This window comes from Diplotaxodon limnothrissa, linkage group LG7 (assembly GCF_057381915.1).
Source record: "Diplotaxodon limnothrissa isolate DT_005_m linkage group LG7, D_limnothrissa_male_GT1.1, whole genome shotgun sequence".
Taxonomy (NCBI): Eukaryota; Metazoa; Chordata; class Actinopteri; order Cichliformes; family Cichlidae; genus Diplotaxodon; species Diplotaxodon limnothrissa.
The window spans coordinates 54,505,603-54,521,661 of NC_140602.1; the positions used below are offsets into that span (position 1 = coordinate 54,505,603).

General features: G+C 40.4%; 1 protein-coding gene across 12 annotated transcripts in view; it reads right to left on the reverse strand.

Annotated features, from left to right (window-relative positions):
• Positions 1–9,386: 9,386 nt before the first annotated feature.
• Positions 9,387–16,059, reverse strand: part of fnbp1b (formin binding protein 1b) — a 56,050-nt gene continuing 49,377 nt past the window's right edge. For 8 of the 12 annotated variants that reach the window (XM_085359945.1, XM_085359944.1, XM_085359943.1 and 5 more), the window contains one exon: positions 9,387–14,811. In XM_085359945.1, the coding sequence (XP_085216071.1) occupies positions 14,633–14,811 (179 nt within the window). In that variant the 3' untranslated portion in view covers positions 9,387–14,632. The remainder of the gene's footprint in view (positions 14,812–16,059) is intronic. The other 4 variants (XM_085359937.1, XR_014906420.1, XM_085359938.1 and 1 more) reach the window with 4 other exon arrangements.

The following is a 16,059-nucleotide window of genomic DNA, read 5'->3' on the forward strand; positions in this document are numbered from 1 at the left end:
ACAATGCTTAATCATCTCAAACTGGTTTCCTGAACCTGACAATGAGATCAGGAAGCTCAAATTGTCTCCAGTCACTTATGAGTTTAATATGCCAAACCGTTCCAGTCGTTGCCTTGCTGCCCCCGTTGACACCATCGTAAACCTGTGATCAAAACACAGGTTACACATTGTGAATGTGTAGTCATAGGTAGTTCAGTTGAACAAAAAAAGGTTCTGAGAGAGTTTGTCATGTTTTCATAAGAAACAGTAAGCATGGAAGCTAGTTGTACTGTTTAGCGATTTAAAAAAAAAAACTTTTAGTGTGAAGCACTTTAGTTTAAATGTGCTATAGCAAAAAATGTACTTACTGATATGAAAGATTTTTTAAAGACTAACTTTCTTTTGCTGGAAAGTAAAAAAAGAAAGTCCAGGAGATTTCCACGGTGAAGTTGTGCCTCTACGTCGACACGACTTTGATTTTGAAACTATCTTTCAACCTTGACTAGATGTCCTGAAAAGACGGCCACCGACTATTCAACGCTGAAATACTTGCTGGGAAGCTGCTGATAAACAAAGGATGCTAACTGAGGCAGCCACTGCTAAACAGTCAAGCAGAAACATGACTTTTATTGGTTGCTTGCTTTGACATGGCCACTGCGGGGATGAAACAGAGTGCATCTAAAACATACAACTCAAGTTTCTGCATAGTTTGAGTTTAGAAGGAGCAGTCGGTAAATGTGCCTATTAGCACACACACACACACACACACACACACACACACACACACACACACACACACACACACACACCAGAGGTGGGACCAAGTCATTGTTTTGCAAGTCTCAAGTCAAGTCTCAAGTAATGTCAGGCAAGTCAGAGTCGAGTCTCAAGTCACTGGTGTAAAAGTCCAAGTAAAGTCACAAGTCTGAAATTTTGAATTTCAAGTCCTTTCGAGTCTTAAAAAAAAAAAACGAAAAAAAGCATGTTGCAGTTATATGCTAAATGTAAATATTAGACCATGTAATTTTTAAATCTGTGTTTTTCTCAACACATGACAAAATAGTGAACTTAGAAAATATACACAAATTGTGAAATTGCACCTCTTTAAAATGCAGCTCAATTAAACCTAGCTCCAAGAATAATTTTCACCAACAGTTCTGAGATAAGCTGCATGTTATTCTTGGATGCGCTTGTAGGACCGGCTTTAAAATCGCATGACAAAAATATCATACATAAATAAATGATATTTTTTTTAAAATATCATTTAAAAAAAAAACTGCATCACCAACGTAGCCTGGAAAACATTTGCTAGTTAGATGAAGTCAGGTATCTCATCGTAGCATATTTATATGCATATTTATAATTATACGGTTCTTGGAGTGAGCGCATACACTCGTGAAGTTTAGTAACTTCCGGTCACTGCAACAAGCCCAGGTACAGTTTACCGACGGATGGGTGCAGGACCTTGAAATGCACCGTGTAGAACGAAAGACCATCGTATGTATCATAAGTTTACCAGTCTCACAAATCGTCGTCATAAATACACATTCGTTAACCGTTTATTAATATAACCTTTGAGCTCAACGGTAATTAATTAGCAGTGGAAATAATTTCTGGTAGCATCACAGAAATGTAGCAGTGACAATAATACTGTATGCTGTAATCGCACTGGGCAATTAGTGATACAAAAAACCTGTTTTATCCTGTGAATAAAAGTATATGTTTTTGTCAATGTACCATAATAACAGAAGCGAAACGCAATATTGTGTCAGGACAATTCACTATTTATGCACAATAAACAAAGGAGCATAGCGCGACAATTTCTGTTCAGCGCCAGACTTGCTTGTAACCTATATCACCAATTATGTTAAGAAAAATGACGCATTAACTACAACAGCAGACTGACCTGTGTGGAAATGCTTGGAGCAGACTAACCTGTGAGCTGGAGTGTTCTGGGACGTTATAATTGGTCTTTGAATGGCTGCAATCCAGTCGCCTCTTTATTACTTCGGAAACATGGCTCGAACAATTTCTCTTCAACGACGTAATCCGATAACAACCGATCTCTTTACCCGTCGGCTTCCCGTGGCTGTCATGCGACCGGCTATTGCAGTTAATAATACAACGGCTTCTTGACATTTTTGTGTTTCTTTTTTATCGCTGTATAACTGATTTTAATTGAAAGCCTGCGTGCGCTAGTACCGCTTGCCACGAGTTCCCAGAATCCTTTGCGGTTCTACCCGTGAATGACGTCACATTTTCAATCTCTATATAATATGCGTGTTAAATTTTATATTTGGGGTAAAATATCAAGTCTTTTCAAGTAAACCGGTTCAAGTCCAATTCAAGTCCCAAGTCATTGGTGTAAAAGTCCAAGTCAAGTCACAAGTCTTAGAACATTTTTTTCAAGTCAAGTCTAAAGTCATAAAATTAATGACTCGAGTCTGACTCGAGTCCAAGTCATGTGACTCGAGTCCACACCTCTGACACACACACACACACACACACACACACACACACACACACACACACACACACACACACACACATATAAACACACAACACAGCCCATTGCATTGCTCTGGGGAGTTTGTCACTCACAAACAAGCATGCCTTGGACTGTAGTTGGAATCATGAGCACCTGGAGATAACGCCATGCAGGCACTGACGCTGGACCGCTCCATCAAACAGCAATACACCTGCCAGGTGGATAGGAGGAGGGCCCCTTCAGGGAGGTTTCCAACTGGAATGTCATTGCATTCATCCGCCGCGTGAATGTTGTAGCCACAGCAGCTCCCACACTCAGTCAGCTCCTTGAGTGCCCCCAGTTGCCTGTCTTACCTAACAGGAAACGGCTTCTGGCCAAAAGAGGACAGCTCAGCCAAATGACTGCACTTGAGTCCAAATGACAGACAAGCATAAATCAGAGATCTTTGCTCCGTAGTTAGATGTTTGTAAGCCATGTTGAGTGCTTATTGCCAAATGGCAGTGGCAAGAGGTTGTATTGTACAATGCTGACTTGACAGTCTTGGCTGTAATGTGCAAGATATTAAAAATACAGAAACCAAGCGCCACACTCCAAGTATTAGCTCAGCTCAGGACCCGGTCTGCTGACAGCATAGCTATTCCAGATGGAGGAACTAGCTTTCCTCTTTGTTACACTGGAGAAACATCTGCACTTTAATTTAGAGAAATGCCACTGCTGACGTCATTTTGTTTGTTTTTAAATTTTGAAGCACTGGCTATTAATGGCCTTTGTGTCTGCAAAGCTTGATATCCACCAAGTGGTCTGAGGTGGCCAAGCTTCTTTTGTTGACTGGTGGTTTGTGTCTTCCTTTCCCACATTTGTCATACCTTTGGGAAGGATTCAGCATATTTTGGCTTTGAGAAATTTGCCAAAGCTGAAGATGGTCCCAGTGAAAAAGACGGAGCAGCGGCAGGCCAGGAGCTGAGCGCTGTTCACAAATGAAAGCTGTTTACTCGTTTCAGGATTAATTTGACGTTGCTATTGCAAAACCTGTGAAAAGCCTTCCTCGTTGTGTGGACCTGCGCTGTATTAACGCTCAGCGTCATCAGAAGGACAGGAGAAAGAGGTCCACGAGGCCCGCAGGGCCTTTCGGCTGGCATCGCTTAAAGGACATGAAGAACATGTAGTAACATTAAATATTTTTTTGATCATATGTAGCAATCATAATTGTTCAGGAAGTTGAAATAGGTTGTGGTGACTTAACACATGAAAAATGCTCAAACAGCACTAAAATGAAAGGACCTTTTGAACTACAATGCCAAATTCGAAGTAAAAAAATACATGAATAAATGAATGAAACAAGCTGCAAAGGTAGCTTATGAGGTGACAGCCTTGATTCATTTCACAGATGGATGCCAGCCCCCACTGGCTGTTAATGATGGGACAGACTGGGCTGATCTCCAGAGGTGTGTTTTCCCCATCAGGCGGCTTGCTCTCACTCCAGGCAAGACAGGAACATAGCAGTAATGGAACAGAGCGAAAGCAGCAGGTAAAGCAGACTGTGGTAGGTGGCAAAAAGTCTCTTACAAACCTCCAAACAAGCTGCTGAATTTATACACCAGGTTTATTGATTCGCTGGAAAAAGCCTGACAGTGCAACAGTAGCATAGAGTGTTCAAGTCGACACCCTTTTTAAATTTGTGACGTATGAAGAGTTGGCCAGTTTGGGATTTTCAAGGATTTTGAATCTTTGAAGTCATCATGCCAAAGTCCAAGTCATGAGACCATCTTTTTCTGGAGGGGTTTTGTGGAGATCACTCTAAAATCATCAAATATATGGTTTTACTTAAGTTCATACTTCTGGCTACATAAGTAAAATTACAGAGGAGGTCTGAGTAAAGAATAACAGGGTCATTTAGATGTAAGATTATACTAAATCTAAATCTACACCTTTCAGAAAATAAAAACCAGCTACTGTAAGCATGCTATGCTTTTTGCTAAATGTTAATGTCAGCATGCTAACAAGCCAACAAAGATAAAAGAAAGAGATAACATGCTGATGTTCAGCAGGCGTTATCTTTTGCAAACAAAATAGATCTGAAAGTTGACGGGAATACTCTTAGTTGATGCTCCAACTTGTCACAATGCGTATTAACTTGGATATGACCTCTAGCAGATTTCATGGCAATTACTAACTAAAGAAAGCAAATGCCAACTTCTTTGTGCCATTACAGTAAAAGTATTATTCCCAGCTTCTGTGCCCCATTTATATTTGTACAGTGTTGTAAAGCCTGGAACAAACTAGTGGTCTGACAGACCCTTGAGCCATAGCATCAGCATCCACATTCAGTCCAATTTTTAGGACTGAATAGTCAGTTGATTGTGCAGAACAGAATCTTCTCCTGCCTTACTTTCATCCTGCTGCACTGCTGTGTTTCTTATTAGAGGGTGTTGGAACACTGAAGCAACTAACAGTTGTACTGTATGAACAAAGCCATGGAGTATTATAGGAGAGCACTGCATAGACAGTATAAATCTCAAAATGCCACATGCTCATTATCTAACATCCTTGGTCAATCACAAGTGAGCATAGCCTGAATAATCCTTATTTTCGACACTGAAAATGGCCAAAATTCATAAAACTGACTTTATTCATTTTATTCAATAAAACTCACCAAGAAAGTGTTTACTGAGGTCAGAGCCAAGGGTTGTTTTCCCATTGACAATCTAAAGAATTCAAAGTATTTTTGTTACTATGGGTATCGCCCCCTAGTGGAAGCTAGAAATAATGTGTAACGTAAATAACAACAATAAAAATGCCTCTTTAGAACCAGCCTTATAGAGTAAACACATATGTTATAAATGGTAAATGGATACCCAGAGTCATCAAAGCAAAAGCAACGTATCAGTTTGTGTGTAGCTAACAGCAAACCATTTTCACTTGTTGTTGGTTACAATAAAACGTACATGACTTCCTACAAAGGTGTGAGGATCCATCAGCGAGTGAGTGATACTAGCCCATAAATCTGTAAAGACTGTTCCCTGACTTATTTGGGCTCCAAGACAGATGGAAGATTAGTCTGAGGCAGCTTTAATCATCAATCCTTAAAGCTAGAAGCAGTGGCCCTATTTTAATGGTGTGATCATCTCCACAGAAAGCAAATGAAGTAAACCTGCCAACCAGGCGAATGAAAGAAATGAACATGTAACGCTTTGCTGCCATCTACTTATTTTCACCTTTAATGTAATAATTCAAAAGCTAGCTATTTTTGAATGACTTATGTGAGCTTAGCTGGTTACAGTTATGTCTTGTAATTCAATTTTCGTCTGTTCTCTTGTCATCTGTTTCACATGTACTGTGTGATGTTGCACTTTGAGGATGACACATGGCTGCAACATGCCTTCCTTCCTGCACTTGACTACAGATGAAAATGTTGCTATTGCAGGGCACCTCCTGCATGTGATATAAACTCGCTCCTGAATAAACCAATTTTTAAAAAAAAGCAAAGTGGAAGAAGCTCTGAATCGTGTTGACGACACAAACTTCCTTGCCTTGTAGGATCCACTGAAGCAATTAATTTTCTTTAGCCCTTTCAGGCTACTGGGGAGTTCTAGGGAGCAAAAGCCAATGAGGCTTTTTGAAAGTGTGGTGAAGTGTGGTGGAGGAAGTGAGTGCTGCATCTGCTACACAGCATGCACCTGCATACAGTGGGGCAGCTGGGATTTATCAGGCTGCAGCTTAGTGGTCCAGAATCAATATATGTGACTACTGCCAGTGTCTGACTGCCAGATGCAATCCAATAACAGTACAGTTAGTACGAACACCTTTTTAAAAAAGTACACTGGACATAAAATGCTACGAGACAGAGAGAGAGAGAGTTAACAGAACATGATCCAAACTGAGGTCTGTCCAGTGAGCACTAAACATAATTCAAGAACCATCTGCGTTTTATTTTTCAGCTCCATCCCTGAAAAATACTTCCTTTTTTTCCAGCACTGTTGCTGAAAAATAAGGCAATAAAAAGTGTAACACTCCCAACCATTCAAGTGACATTACCATAGCTGAGAATGGAGCACGACTACCCTCTGCTGGACGAGATGTGGGACTGCATCTGGAGCTAAAAAGGAAAGTTTTTGATATACAAAGCTTTGTGTAACCACTAGTGATGTGCGATACCACTGATTTCCTTTCCGATCCGATACCAAGTAATTTTCAGGGTGGTATCAACGATACTGATCCGATACGATACTTTATACAAAAAAAACGTATTTTATTTATTGTATCTCACATTATAGCGTCATAATGATTACAGAACATCAGATTACTTGTTCTTATCACTTAATAATGCAGAGTTCATCATATAGAAATAAAAAAACTGAAGTTGTGCGCTATTTGAACACCTTGCCTGCCTGCAGCACTAAAGGACTCCGTGAGAGACGTCTGTCTCGCCCTAGCAGCATCTGTCCCTGTCCTCCTCTTCAGTTTGCCTCAACATACGCTCGTCATATTCTGTGATATGATTTACTCTGAGGTGTTTGACAAGGTTAGTGATGTTGCCACAACCAAACATGCCAACCCTCGCGATTTTTCCGGGAGAATCCCGGAGCCACCATTCTCCCGAATTTCCACCTGGACAACAAAATTGAAAAACCATATCGCAGAATTCATAGCGCGGCCCAGCCAATTCCAGTTTCCAACAATGGCGGCAGCTGCTTAGTTTTAATATTACTCTTATTTCTCTTTCTGGGTCGCAAAAAAACACAACTTTTAACATGTTTTCAGGTGAGAAAGTAGCTGTGTAAACTTCAAATATCTGAGCCGATCGACACATCGTTTTCAAACCCCCGCAGGCTTTCACTACTCGGGTTAAACATGATATATAAGTCACTTTGATAACTTAAAAATGTTATTGTTTGTCTTTTTCAGTGTTTTATTTGTTCGTGAGGAAATCGGTTTGGCTGAGATTAAAGTTATTAGATTAGATCAAATTAAATTTAACTTTATTAATCCTTCGGGTGGGTTCCTCCGGGGTTTTCACACAGCTGAATAAACGTCAAACAGAAAACTAATTAAAGAAAGTGTGAGACGGTCGAGAGTTTACGCCAGCGCCCGGTTATATTTTAGATAGCAAGGAGCAGACGGCTGAGTTTCACTCCACCGAGGGAGCCTGTGACGTATACCCGGCTTTCTTTAGACCGCGAAGGCCGGGTCCTCAGGTGGAAGCAGCCTCTGAATTTGGACACCCCCGCTGTTTCCGGGCCGGCTAATAATAACGGTGACATTTAACGTATTTTATCCGATAAATAAACACTGTAAAATGTATTTATCACCCCCCCCCCCCCCCCCCAAACAGCCCTTTTGAATGTCTCCCTAATTCTGAGGTCTCAAGGTTGGGAAAGTACGGCCACAACACCTCACTGTTGGAGCACTTTTTTGCCACATGTATCGCAAACCACGTCTCAGCTGTTAGTGGAGGTAAAATACGTCCGCACAATTACGCTCAGCCATTGTTGTGAGTGTGCGCGCCAAGGGGCTGCGAGACATTTATACAGCCGTATTTCGCACATGACTATGAAAGGCGGAAGAGGAAGTAGTTCCTTTGAATGTAGACAATCCGAATGTTATAGTTTCTTTCCACTGTGTTGCTGTTAATGATAAACTACAAATTTACCCTAAATTACTAAAAATATCGATATTTTAATGTGAGAATCGATTCTAGAACATAAATGACTGGTATCGGAGGAATCGATATTTCAGGATCGATCCGCACATCACTAGTAACCACAGTGCAGTGTGGCATGGGGGCGGGGGGCTTAGCAATGCAAGTGTGCTCAGGCTATGTTGCAGTTGTACATATTAGCACACAGATTCCAAACCGGGCTACACGTTGCCCAGTGGACCACTGCACAGTGGGGTCGGATATAGGGCCAAATGCTGAATGTTAAAGCCATGTATGAGTTGTAAAAACTGCTGTTACCACTACAGGTAAGCAAATCTGTGTTAGCATTAAAATTGCTTGCGAAGCTAAACAAATAAGCAGCAAAAATTGTTGAAATTATGAATAGAAATATGGAATATTTTACCAAAGACGTGAATGACATGGCTATAGCCGTCTTGAAATATTAGCTTTATGTGAAGTGTGGATTACCATCAGTAATCACGGGTAAACAGCTGTCGTCAATAAACATAAAGAACTGTTTGAGCGCAACTAAAGTCACAAATTAATGGCAGCTTGCTAACCAGCAATGTCTGACTGTAGTAAATGGTAAACTGAAAGCAGTCCAGAGACCAGACTGAAAAATGAGTTCAGCGTTTGTTGAACACATGTGAACATGAGAGGAGGGGTGGATGAAAGGGTTTAAAGCTGACAGACCTCTGGGGGGCATGAGTAGCTTTGGGTACACCACTGCTGTAAAAGAGACTTGTAAAAGGTAGTGTTGCCTTTTCTGATAGTAGATAACTAAATCCAAATGTTGTGCCTTTAATCATAGGAATGGTTGATGTATTCATTAAAATGACTAATAATATAATAAATTATCCACATTTGTATGGTGAAAAGCAGAGTAAGAAAAAGTCAGTTAACTGGTTTCACATTTGGATTGTTGTTCCAACAAAGAAGAAATATGAGCAAGTCATTCTTTGCCCTCACAACTTGTAATGCTTTTGTCATTTTTTATCCTTGCATCATTTTAATGGGCTAAATTATTAAAACACGAGTATAAAAATGACAAAAAGAATCTTTAGTTATAAAACAAAGTGTGTTACAAGTGGTCTGTGTTAAGAGTAATTAAATCATAAAGCCCTGCCATCACACTTTATCTGTCTCCATTCACATTGTGTTTTATGGTTCAAGTTGCTGATGCAGTTAATGGTGATTGATGTGACTTTTGTGGCTCATCGAGAGAAGAAAAACAAGCAGACAATACACTGTTTACTCTCCAGGCATATTTAATTGGCACAGTAAACACAATACAAAGTATTCAGTGCTCCAAAACACAAGCATGGCCTACCGAATGGAACACAAACGAAAAAGTGCAAAAACACACCATCTGGTAGACCTTACAAAGGAAAAGAAGTCTTACTTTGCAAAGCAGATAAAGTAATGGTAAGACTCTCCATAGTTAAAATAGATGTTTTCCTTTTTAAACTTTATTTATATACTCATATATATTTTCTCTAATTCCATCACGCCATTTCCACTGTACACGCGGGTTATTCTGGGGCATCGACAGAAAAGGTTTGTGGTGGTTTCGTGTCAGAGCAAAGCCTGCCCTAAAGCTACTGCTGCCTCATCGGATTTAATCATATCATTTGCCAGACATTGTTTGATCACCGTGATGTGTGAAGCGATGAGAGGGGCGAAAGCAAACGTGGTATTTGATTCAGCAGGGATTTGATCATTCCTTACATCGGCAGTCCAAATGATCAGTACGTCCATCATTCCTCCACACGGGGAGTGTTCATAAAATTCTGCATTAGACAAATATACGATGGCTTCATCCAAAACATAAAAACAATGTAACGGTTACTCATGTTTGCAGTTAAGGGATTTTAGTCCCATTCAGGTACAATAAGCAACAACATATCATTCCAGCTTTAAAAAAAGAAGAGAGGAAAAAAAAGGAAGAAAAAGAGAATCTTCACTCGTCATATATGAAACAAAAATGTTAAAAAATCACGTGCATTATGTGCCATTGAGCAGGGGGAATCAGTGGACATCATTTCTCTACCCTGACAGTTTCATGATTAGAAATTTGCCCCCTCGAGATAATCACATCTTCGTCTCCTCACCATACCACAGCGAACGTCAGCATCGTTCCTCCTCTCAGTGAAACCCAAAACGGGTGATGATCGGCGTGTTGTCACATTTCAGTCAAAAACTCACAGGAAAACGATCACAGTATATTTTCATATACAGTAGACAGTAGGTGGAGCTTGTTACAAACATCGGGTGTAACTCATATCTTCATAGGTTTCATTTTTGGGTGCTGCTTGGACCAAGTGGAGCCACTTCCACAAGGTGATTAACTTTAAACTAACAACTTGCATTAGACGCTCTGATCAAAACATAGCAAACTAACACTTCTCATACGTACTGTACTTACAAAAAAACAAAACAACCTTGACCTATCTATGCATGAGATCATTCAGGAAAAAAGAAAAAAACAAAAAACATAATGACACTTTGGGTTCCTATCGTCCTTTTTTGTGATTAAACTACACAAATTTGAGATCACTTACTTTCTGTTAAAAACAGGGAAACATGCTTTCTGAACAGATGACTGAAAAAACATGTACGTAATTAAAAAAAAGAAGAAAAAAAAAGACCCACAGGCACCAAACCCAAACAATAGCATTCAGGTTAATTCAAACAGTATGACTAGGCAATGAGGGTTAACTGAACTTAAAGGCTGGAGGGAAGGGGCGTAAGCAGGCTTAACACCCCCACCGCCTCTTCCAACCCGCCAGCACAGGGGCGAGGAGGAAGACAGGGCAAGCATGCAGCACACCACAATGCTGAGGGACCCCCGCCCTGTTGCAAAAGAAAAGAAAAAACAAAAAAAGGCTTAAAGCAGCCAAGGGAGCTAGCCTGAGCCGCCATAGCCTGAGGGAGGGGGGAAGGGCTGTGGAGGTGAGGAAGGGGGTGGGGTGTGGTCAGAGAGAGGAACAGGCACCAGTGACAGAACAAGAAATGGCTGGATGGTATGGATGGTGGATGACACCATCATCTAGAGTTCTGCCCCTTCAGCTGGTCCTGGATATGTGGAAGTGATCTTGGTGAGGAGGAAAGTGGAAACTGTGACACAAAAGACCAACGACCACTGAGATCAAACGAACGTACATGAGAAGCACAGGAGACAAAGACAGATGATTAGCACCTTCAGTTCTTCTGATTCCAGTTAAGTGAAACCTGCAAATACAGAGCTGATTTAAGTGGAAGGCGTGAGTATGAGCATCTTGTGGCGTCAGATGAAGCTGGGATGATTCTCTCGAGTCAGTGAGCGAGCGAGCATTTCATCCACCTGCTTCTTCTGTCCGTCCGCTCCTGTCGGTCTCCGTCCTGTCTCTGACCACACCCTCCTTCATGTATGTGTGTGTGTTTGTGTGTCACGGGGCAAAGGGAAGGAAAAAAGAGAAGTGGCAGAGCCAGGGAAGCCAGCAGCCTCAGTCATGACCGCACATGGTGCGAGCAGTTAGTTTCATTAAAAAGCAAAGCGTTGCTGCAAACAACATAAAGCCGTTTGTGTACTGCGGCTGTGACTGCTGAATGGGGGTTAAAAATGGAGAAGTTATGAGCACTAAATTTTCGATGCGTTCTGTCTAAACTTTTTCTTTTTGTTTGTTTGTTTGGAAAATTCAGATGCGTTCTAATCGGCCGTCTCTCTTTCTTTTAGACTCAGGTCATCTTTCTCTCTGACTCTGTGAGCATGTGAGGAACGTGGTGGTTTCTCCGAGGCTGCTTGCCCTGCCATTCCTCAGCCAGCCTCACACTTTTAGGAATCTGTAATTCAAAAAGGAAAATACAAACAACAAAAAATAACAAAAAGAAGAGTTAGCTTTAAAAAGAAGTGAAGACCAACCCATATATTCAGATATGGAGAGGAGGTCACTGCATTAAATATGAGACTACATTAAACTGGTACTACTACTGTATCTCCAAGAAAGACGTGTGTTGTACGACCTGAATTAACACAAACATGCATCTGTTTAACTAAAACCACTGGGCTTGAATGCATGTTAGAATGAAATGGCTGTACTATCACAACACGCTGTAATCCTGTTACGATAAAACTCCCACAAACGCCACAGCACACACCAAATTTCACAATTTCTGTGTGTTAAACCTGATGTAGAGTTACACCTCGCACATACGGCCATGCTATGGCTGTAACAAATCTTCAAAACTGATACAAGGGACCCTCCAACTCCCAAAATCATACTATATCTGGCCTGTAGTACTATTTTTAGATCTGTGGTGTCAAACATAAGACCAAGGGTCCAGAATCGGCCTGGCAAAGACTCCTAACCAGGCCCACTGGACAGCTTTGGAAATTTCTTTATAAGTTTTCCAGCTTAATCTTTAATGATAAAAAACAGCCTATAACTATTCACACTACACTAAAGTAATTCGGTTATAGAAAAAAAAAATGAAATGACAGAAACGTTTTGTTTTGTTTTTTTTAAATGTGTATACAGTAAAAAAAAAAAAAAAAAAAGGTATTTTCTGTGAATTAACAAAAGAAAAATGCTATTAATTACAGGGCAGCCAATGTGCTACACCTAAAACTTTTTCTGTAATTTGTTTCTTACCATTTAAGCCCAAAGAGTCATTCTAACAGATTTCTATCATTTACTACAGCAGCTTTTCTTTATTATGTACAAAAAACTGAGATGTCCCGTTGAAATTGCACCTTATTTTAAAAAATTATATTAAGATATCTCAAAGTTTAAATGTTTAATTTGACTTTTTTTACACTTACAGAAAGAGGAGTAGAATGGGTATGCAGCTATATGTGGTCCACAGTGTGAAATGCTTTTGTCATCCCTGATCTAGACTGTTTTGGTGCGAGCAGATTTATGTAAAACCCGTTTACCTAAACTGTCTCACTGGGCATTCATAGCAGAGTGACAGCATGTACGATCGTGGCTCAGGAGTTAGTAGTTCGTCTTGTAATCGGAAGGTTGCCGGTTCGAGCTCGGACAGTCTCGGTCGTTGTGTTCTTAGGCAAGACACTTCACCCTACTGGTGGTGGTCAGAGGGCACGGTGGCGCCAGTGACTGGCAGCCTCGCCTCTGTCAGTGCAGCTGTGGCTGTAGCTACAATGTAGCTTGCCATCACCAGTGTGTGAATGGGTGGATGACTGAATGTGGGGTAAAGCGCTATACAAATACAGGCCATTTACCATTTACATCAATGGTGCCCCCCTCTGCTAATGTTAGCTAGCTGCATGGTTTTTACAGTTAGTGGATGTAGTTGCACAGTAAGAAAATAGCACTAGAGGCCAGAGGAAAAATGTGTAAATTCTATTTTGAGGTGAGTTGTGTCTTTAAAAGAGTGAGAGTGATTTTTGAGAGAGCCCTGATCTTGGAAAAGAGTAACAGAGCACTGAAACGACCTAGAGGCTACACACACACCATGCTTTTAGTGTAAACACTTCAGAGACCGATGCAAACAAACCACAAAGCTTTAGAGTCATGACCAGCTCCATATCCCAGCTCAGCCTCACCATACATAGTTTACTTCAGCTAATACTTCAGTCCTTTATTCTTTTACCACTGGCCTGCAAAAAAGGACCAGAACAGCCCAACACTGTCATTATCAAAAGGTGAATTTAGAAAAAGGAAACATTATAAGGCGGCTATTAATGTTATTAAACTGGACAATATTTTAAAAAATGACCCCTTACAGGGGAAAATAACTTGTTCTTGTTGTAACAACACTGTAATTTATCTAGAGCATGCAACACTTGAGAGGCAGCAGCATGATTTTTAATCTAGTTTAACCTACAAAAATATCTCTTGATATGTCTTCATACTGTACAGCTGATTTAAATTACATTTGCTTGATTGCACATTGAGCATTCTTTCTTTTTAGGTACGTCAAGTGACCAAAACACAATAACGTCTAAAAATGTAACTTTGAGTTGATGGTCACTGCCTCTTCACATGGTGCTTACATTCACTCAGCTGATTTATCACCACACAGATTCAGCTTTGGCCACAGTTCTGGCTCAAAGTCTTAATTAACAGTGTTTTTATTTGAGTAGAATATTGTTATTCAACATTTTAAAAGCTAAAAGAAAATCAAATACTGAATGTCTCAAATATACAGGTGATCACTGTTAGGTGCTGATTTGCGCCATCATGAGCTTTGAGTGTGCCATGTTTTATTTTCAATGACCACTAGGTGGCACTGCCGTGAATAAGAGAGGCTTCACCTCAAACACTTCTTAGACATGATATCTGATTGGCACAGCTCACGCTACCAGAAACAACTTTTCCAACTGTTATGAGGCACAATGGACAAATCCGATTGCTCCTTCTTTGTGGAGCGGCGTGAAGTGTCTGTGTGTGTGTGTGTGTGTGTCTGAACTAGCATCTATAATCTCTGTAACTTGCCCCATTCGTTCAGCACGTGAATGGAATACAGAGTAACAAAAACTGTCATAGCAAGAACTTGCTGAGTTAAATGTATGTCATAGCACCTTTGGCATTCGTTTCCAAAAACACTTCAACGTAGGATGTGGGCACGTATCCTTCCTCATCCTCGTTCCTCCGCACGCGTGTCCAGCCATCTCCTTTGTCTTCTTCTATGACGTACAACAGCTCACCCTCAGCCACGGAGATGGTGCCCTCATTGTGACCTGCAGGAGAGAACAGCCGCAAACCAACAGAAGATAAGAACGCTGGCTTTGTATATTAATAGGAACCATGTTGATTAGTAGCGCACTTTGAAAATCAGAGATGCAAGAAAAGAGGAAGCAAAACCAGATGCTGTACAGCAGGGATATAGTCAGAGACTACTTGTAGAAACTCCACAGGCACTTTAACATGTCCTGAGTCAACATATATGAATAAGCACAGGTAGTTTTAACAATTAGTAGTGCTTCATGTGATCCACCCATTTTAACAGAAATTCTAAATTTAATCTATTTCTGAAAAGTAAACATTTATGGATACATTAGTTAGGAAAGTGTTACTCAGTGTAAGCCCCTCTTATTCAGTTTTGGAGCTGGGGGGCTGGGGTTGGGGAGCCAAGATGTTTGAGGCCCTACAAAAAACCATAACCAGATAATTAAGGGAATACAACTCCAAGATGAACGTTATTGTGTTACAGTTTATTTGTTTTTTGTGATGTCGTTATGTGGTTAAACTTTGCTGCTTTGTTAAATGTTGTGCTTTGCTCAAGTAGATCTCAATAGACCAGATTCCAGTAAGTTTAATCTTTTACGCTGTACTTGCGTAACACAATTATGTGGAAACCTTATCTGTAATCAAATTGCTTTTTTGAGAGTACACTCCTTTTTTACTTTTGAACAAATGTTTGAGTATGAAGGTTTTATGCCAAAACACAAGGTATACAGGGCGGTGAGCTCTCTGGAAATATGTGTAACTGTAATTCATTTACGTGACTGTAATCTGCAACAGTAGGGACTGGGGTTATTCCTGGGACTTTTCTCTCATTTCTTGTTGCCAGTAGGGCGGGTAGCATTTGGTTATGTAGCCTTGCTGAAAGAAAAACCCTCCAGAATGACTGCAGTATTACAGAATTACTTTATTACTGCTATTCTAATATTCATCATTATGACTCATCAAAGGTCTGAAAAACTGAAAAACAACTGAAAAACTAGTTTAACCTATACAATGAACCACAATTTCACCGTTAACCCAGCAATCGCTACAGCTAAAGTAAGATAGATCTTTACCGCCTCTTTATATGCACTGAGCTTTATGTTTAGCAGCTTTGAATAATTTTCCAAATTTGATTTTGAAATAGTGCAACTGAGAAATGAGTGTATTTTTATTCATACTCCTCCACACATTTGAACACAAAGATCGCATCCCTACTCCTCCTCCTCATTCAGAGGAAACAAACTCCTCCACCCGTTTTC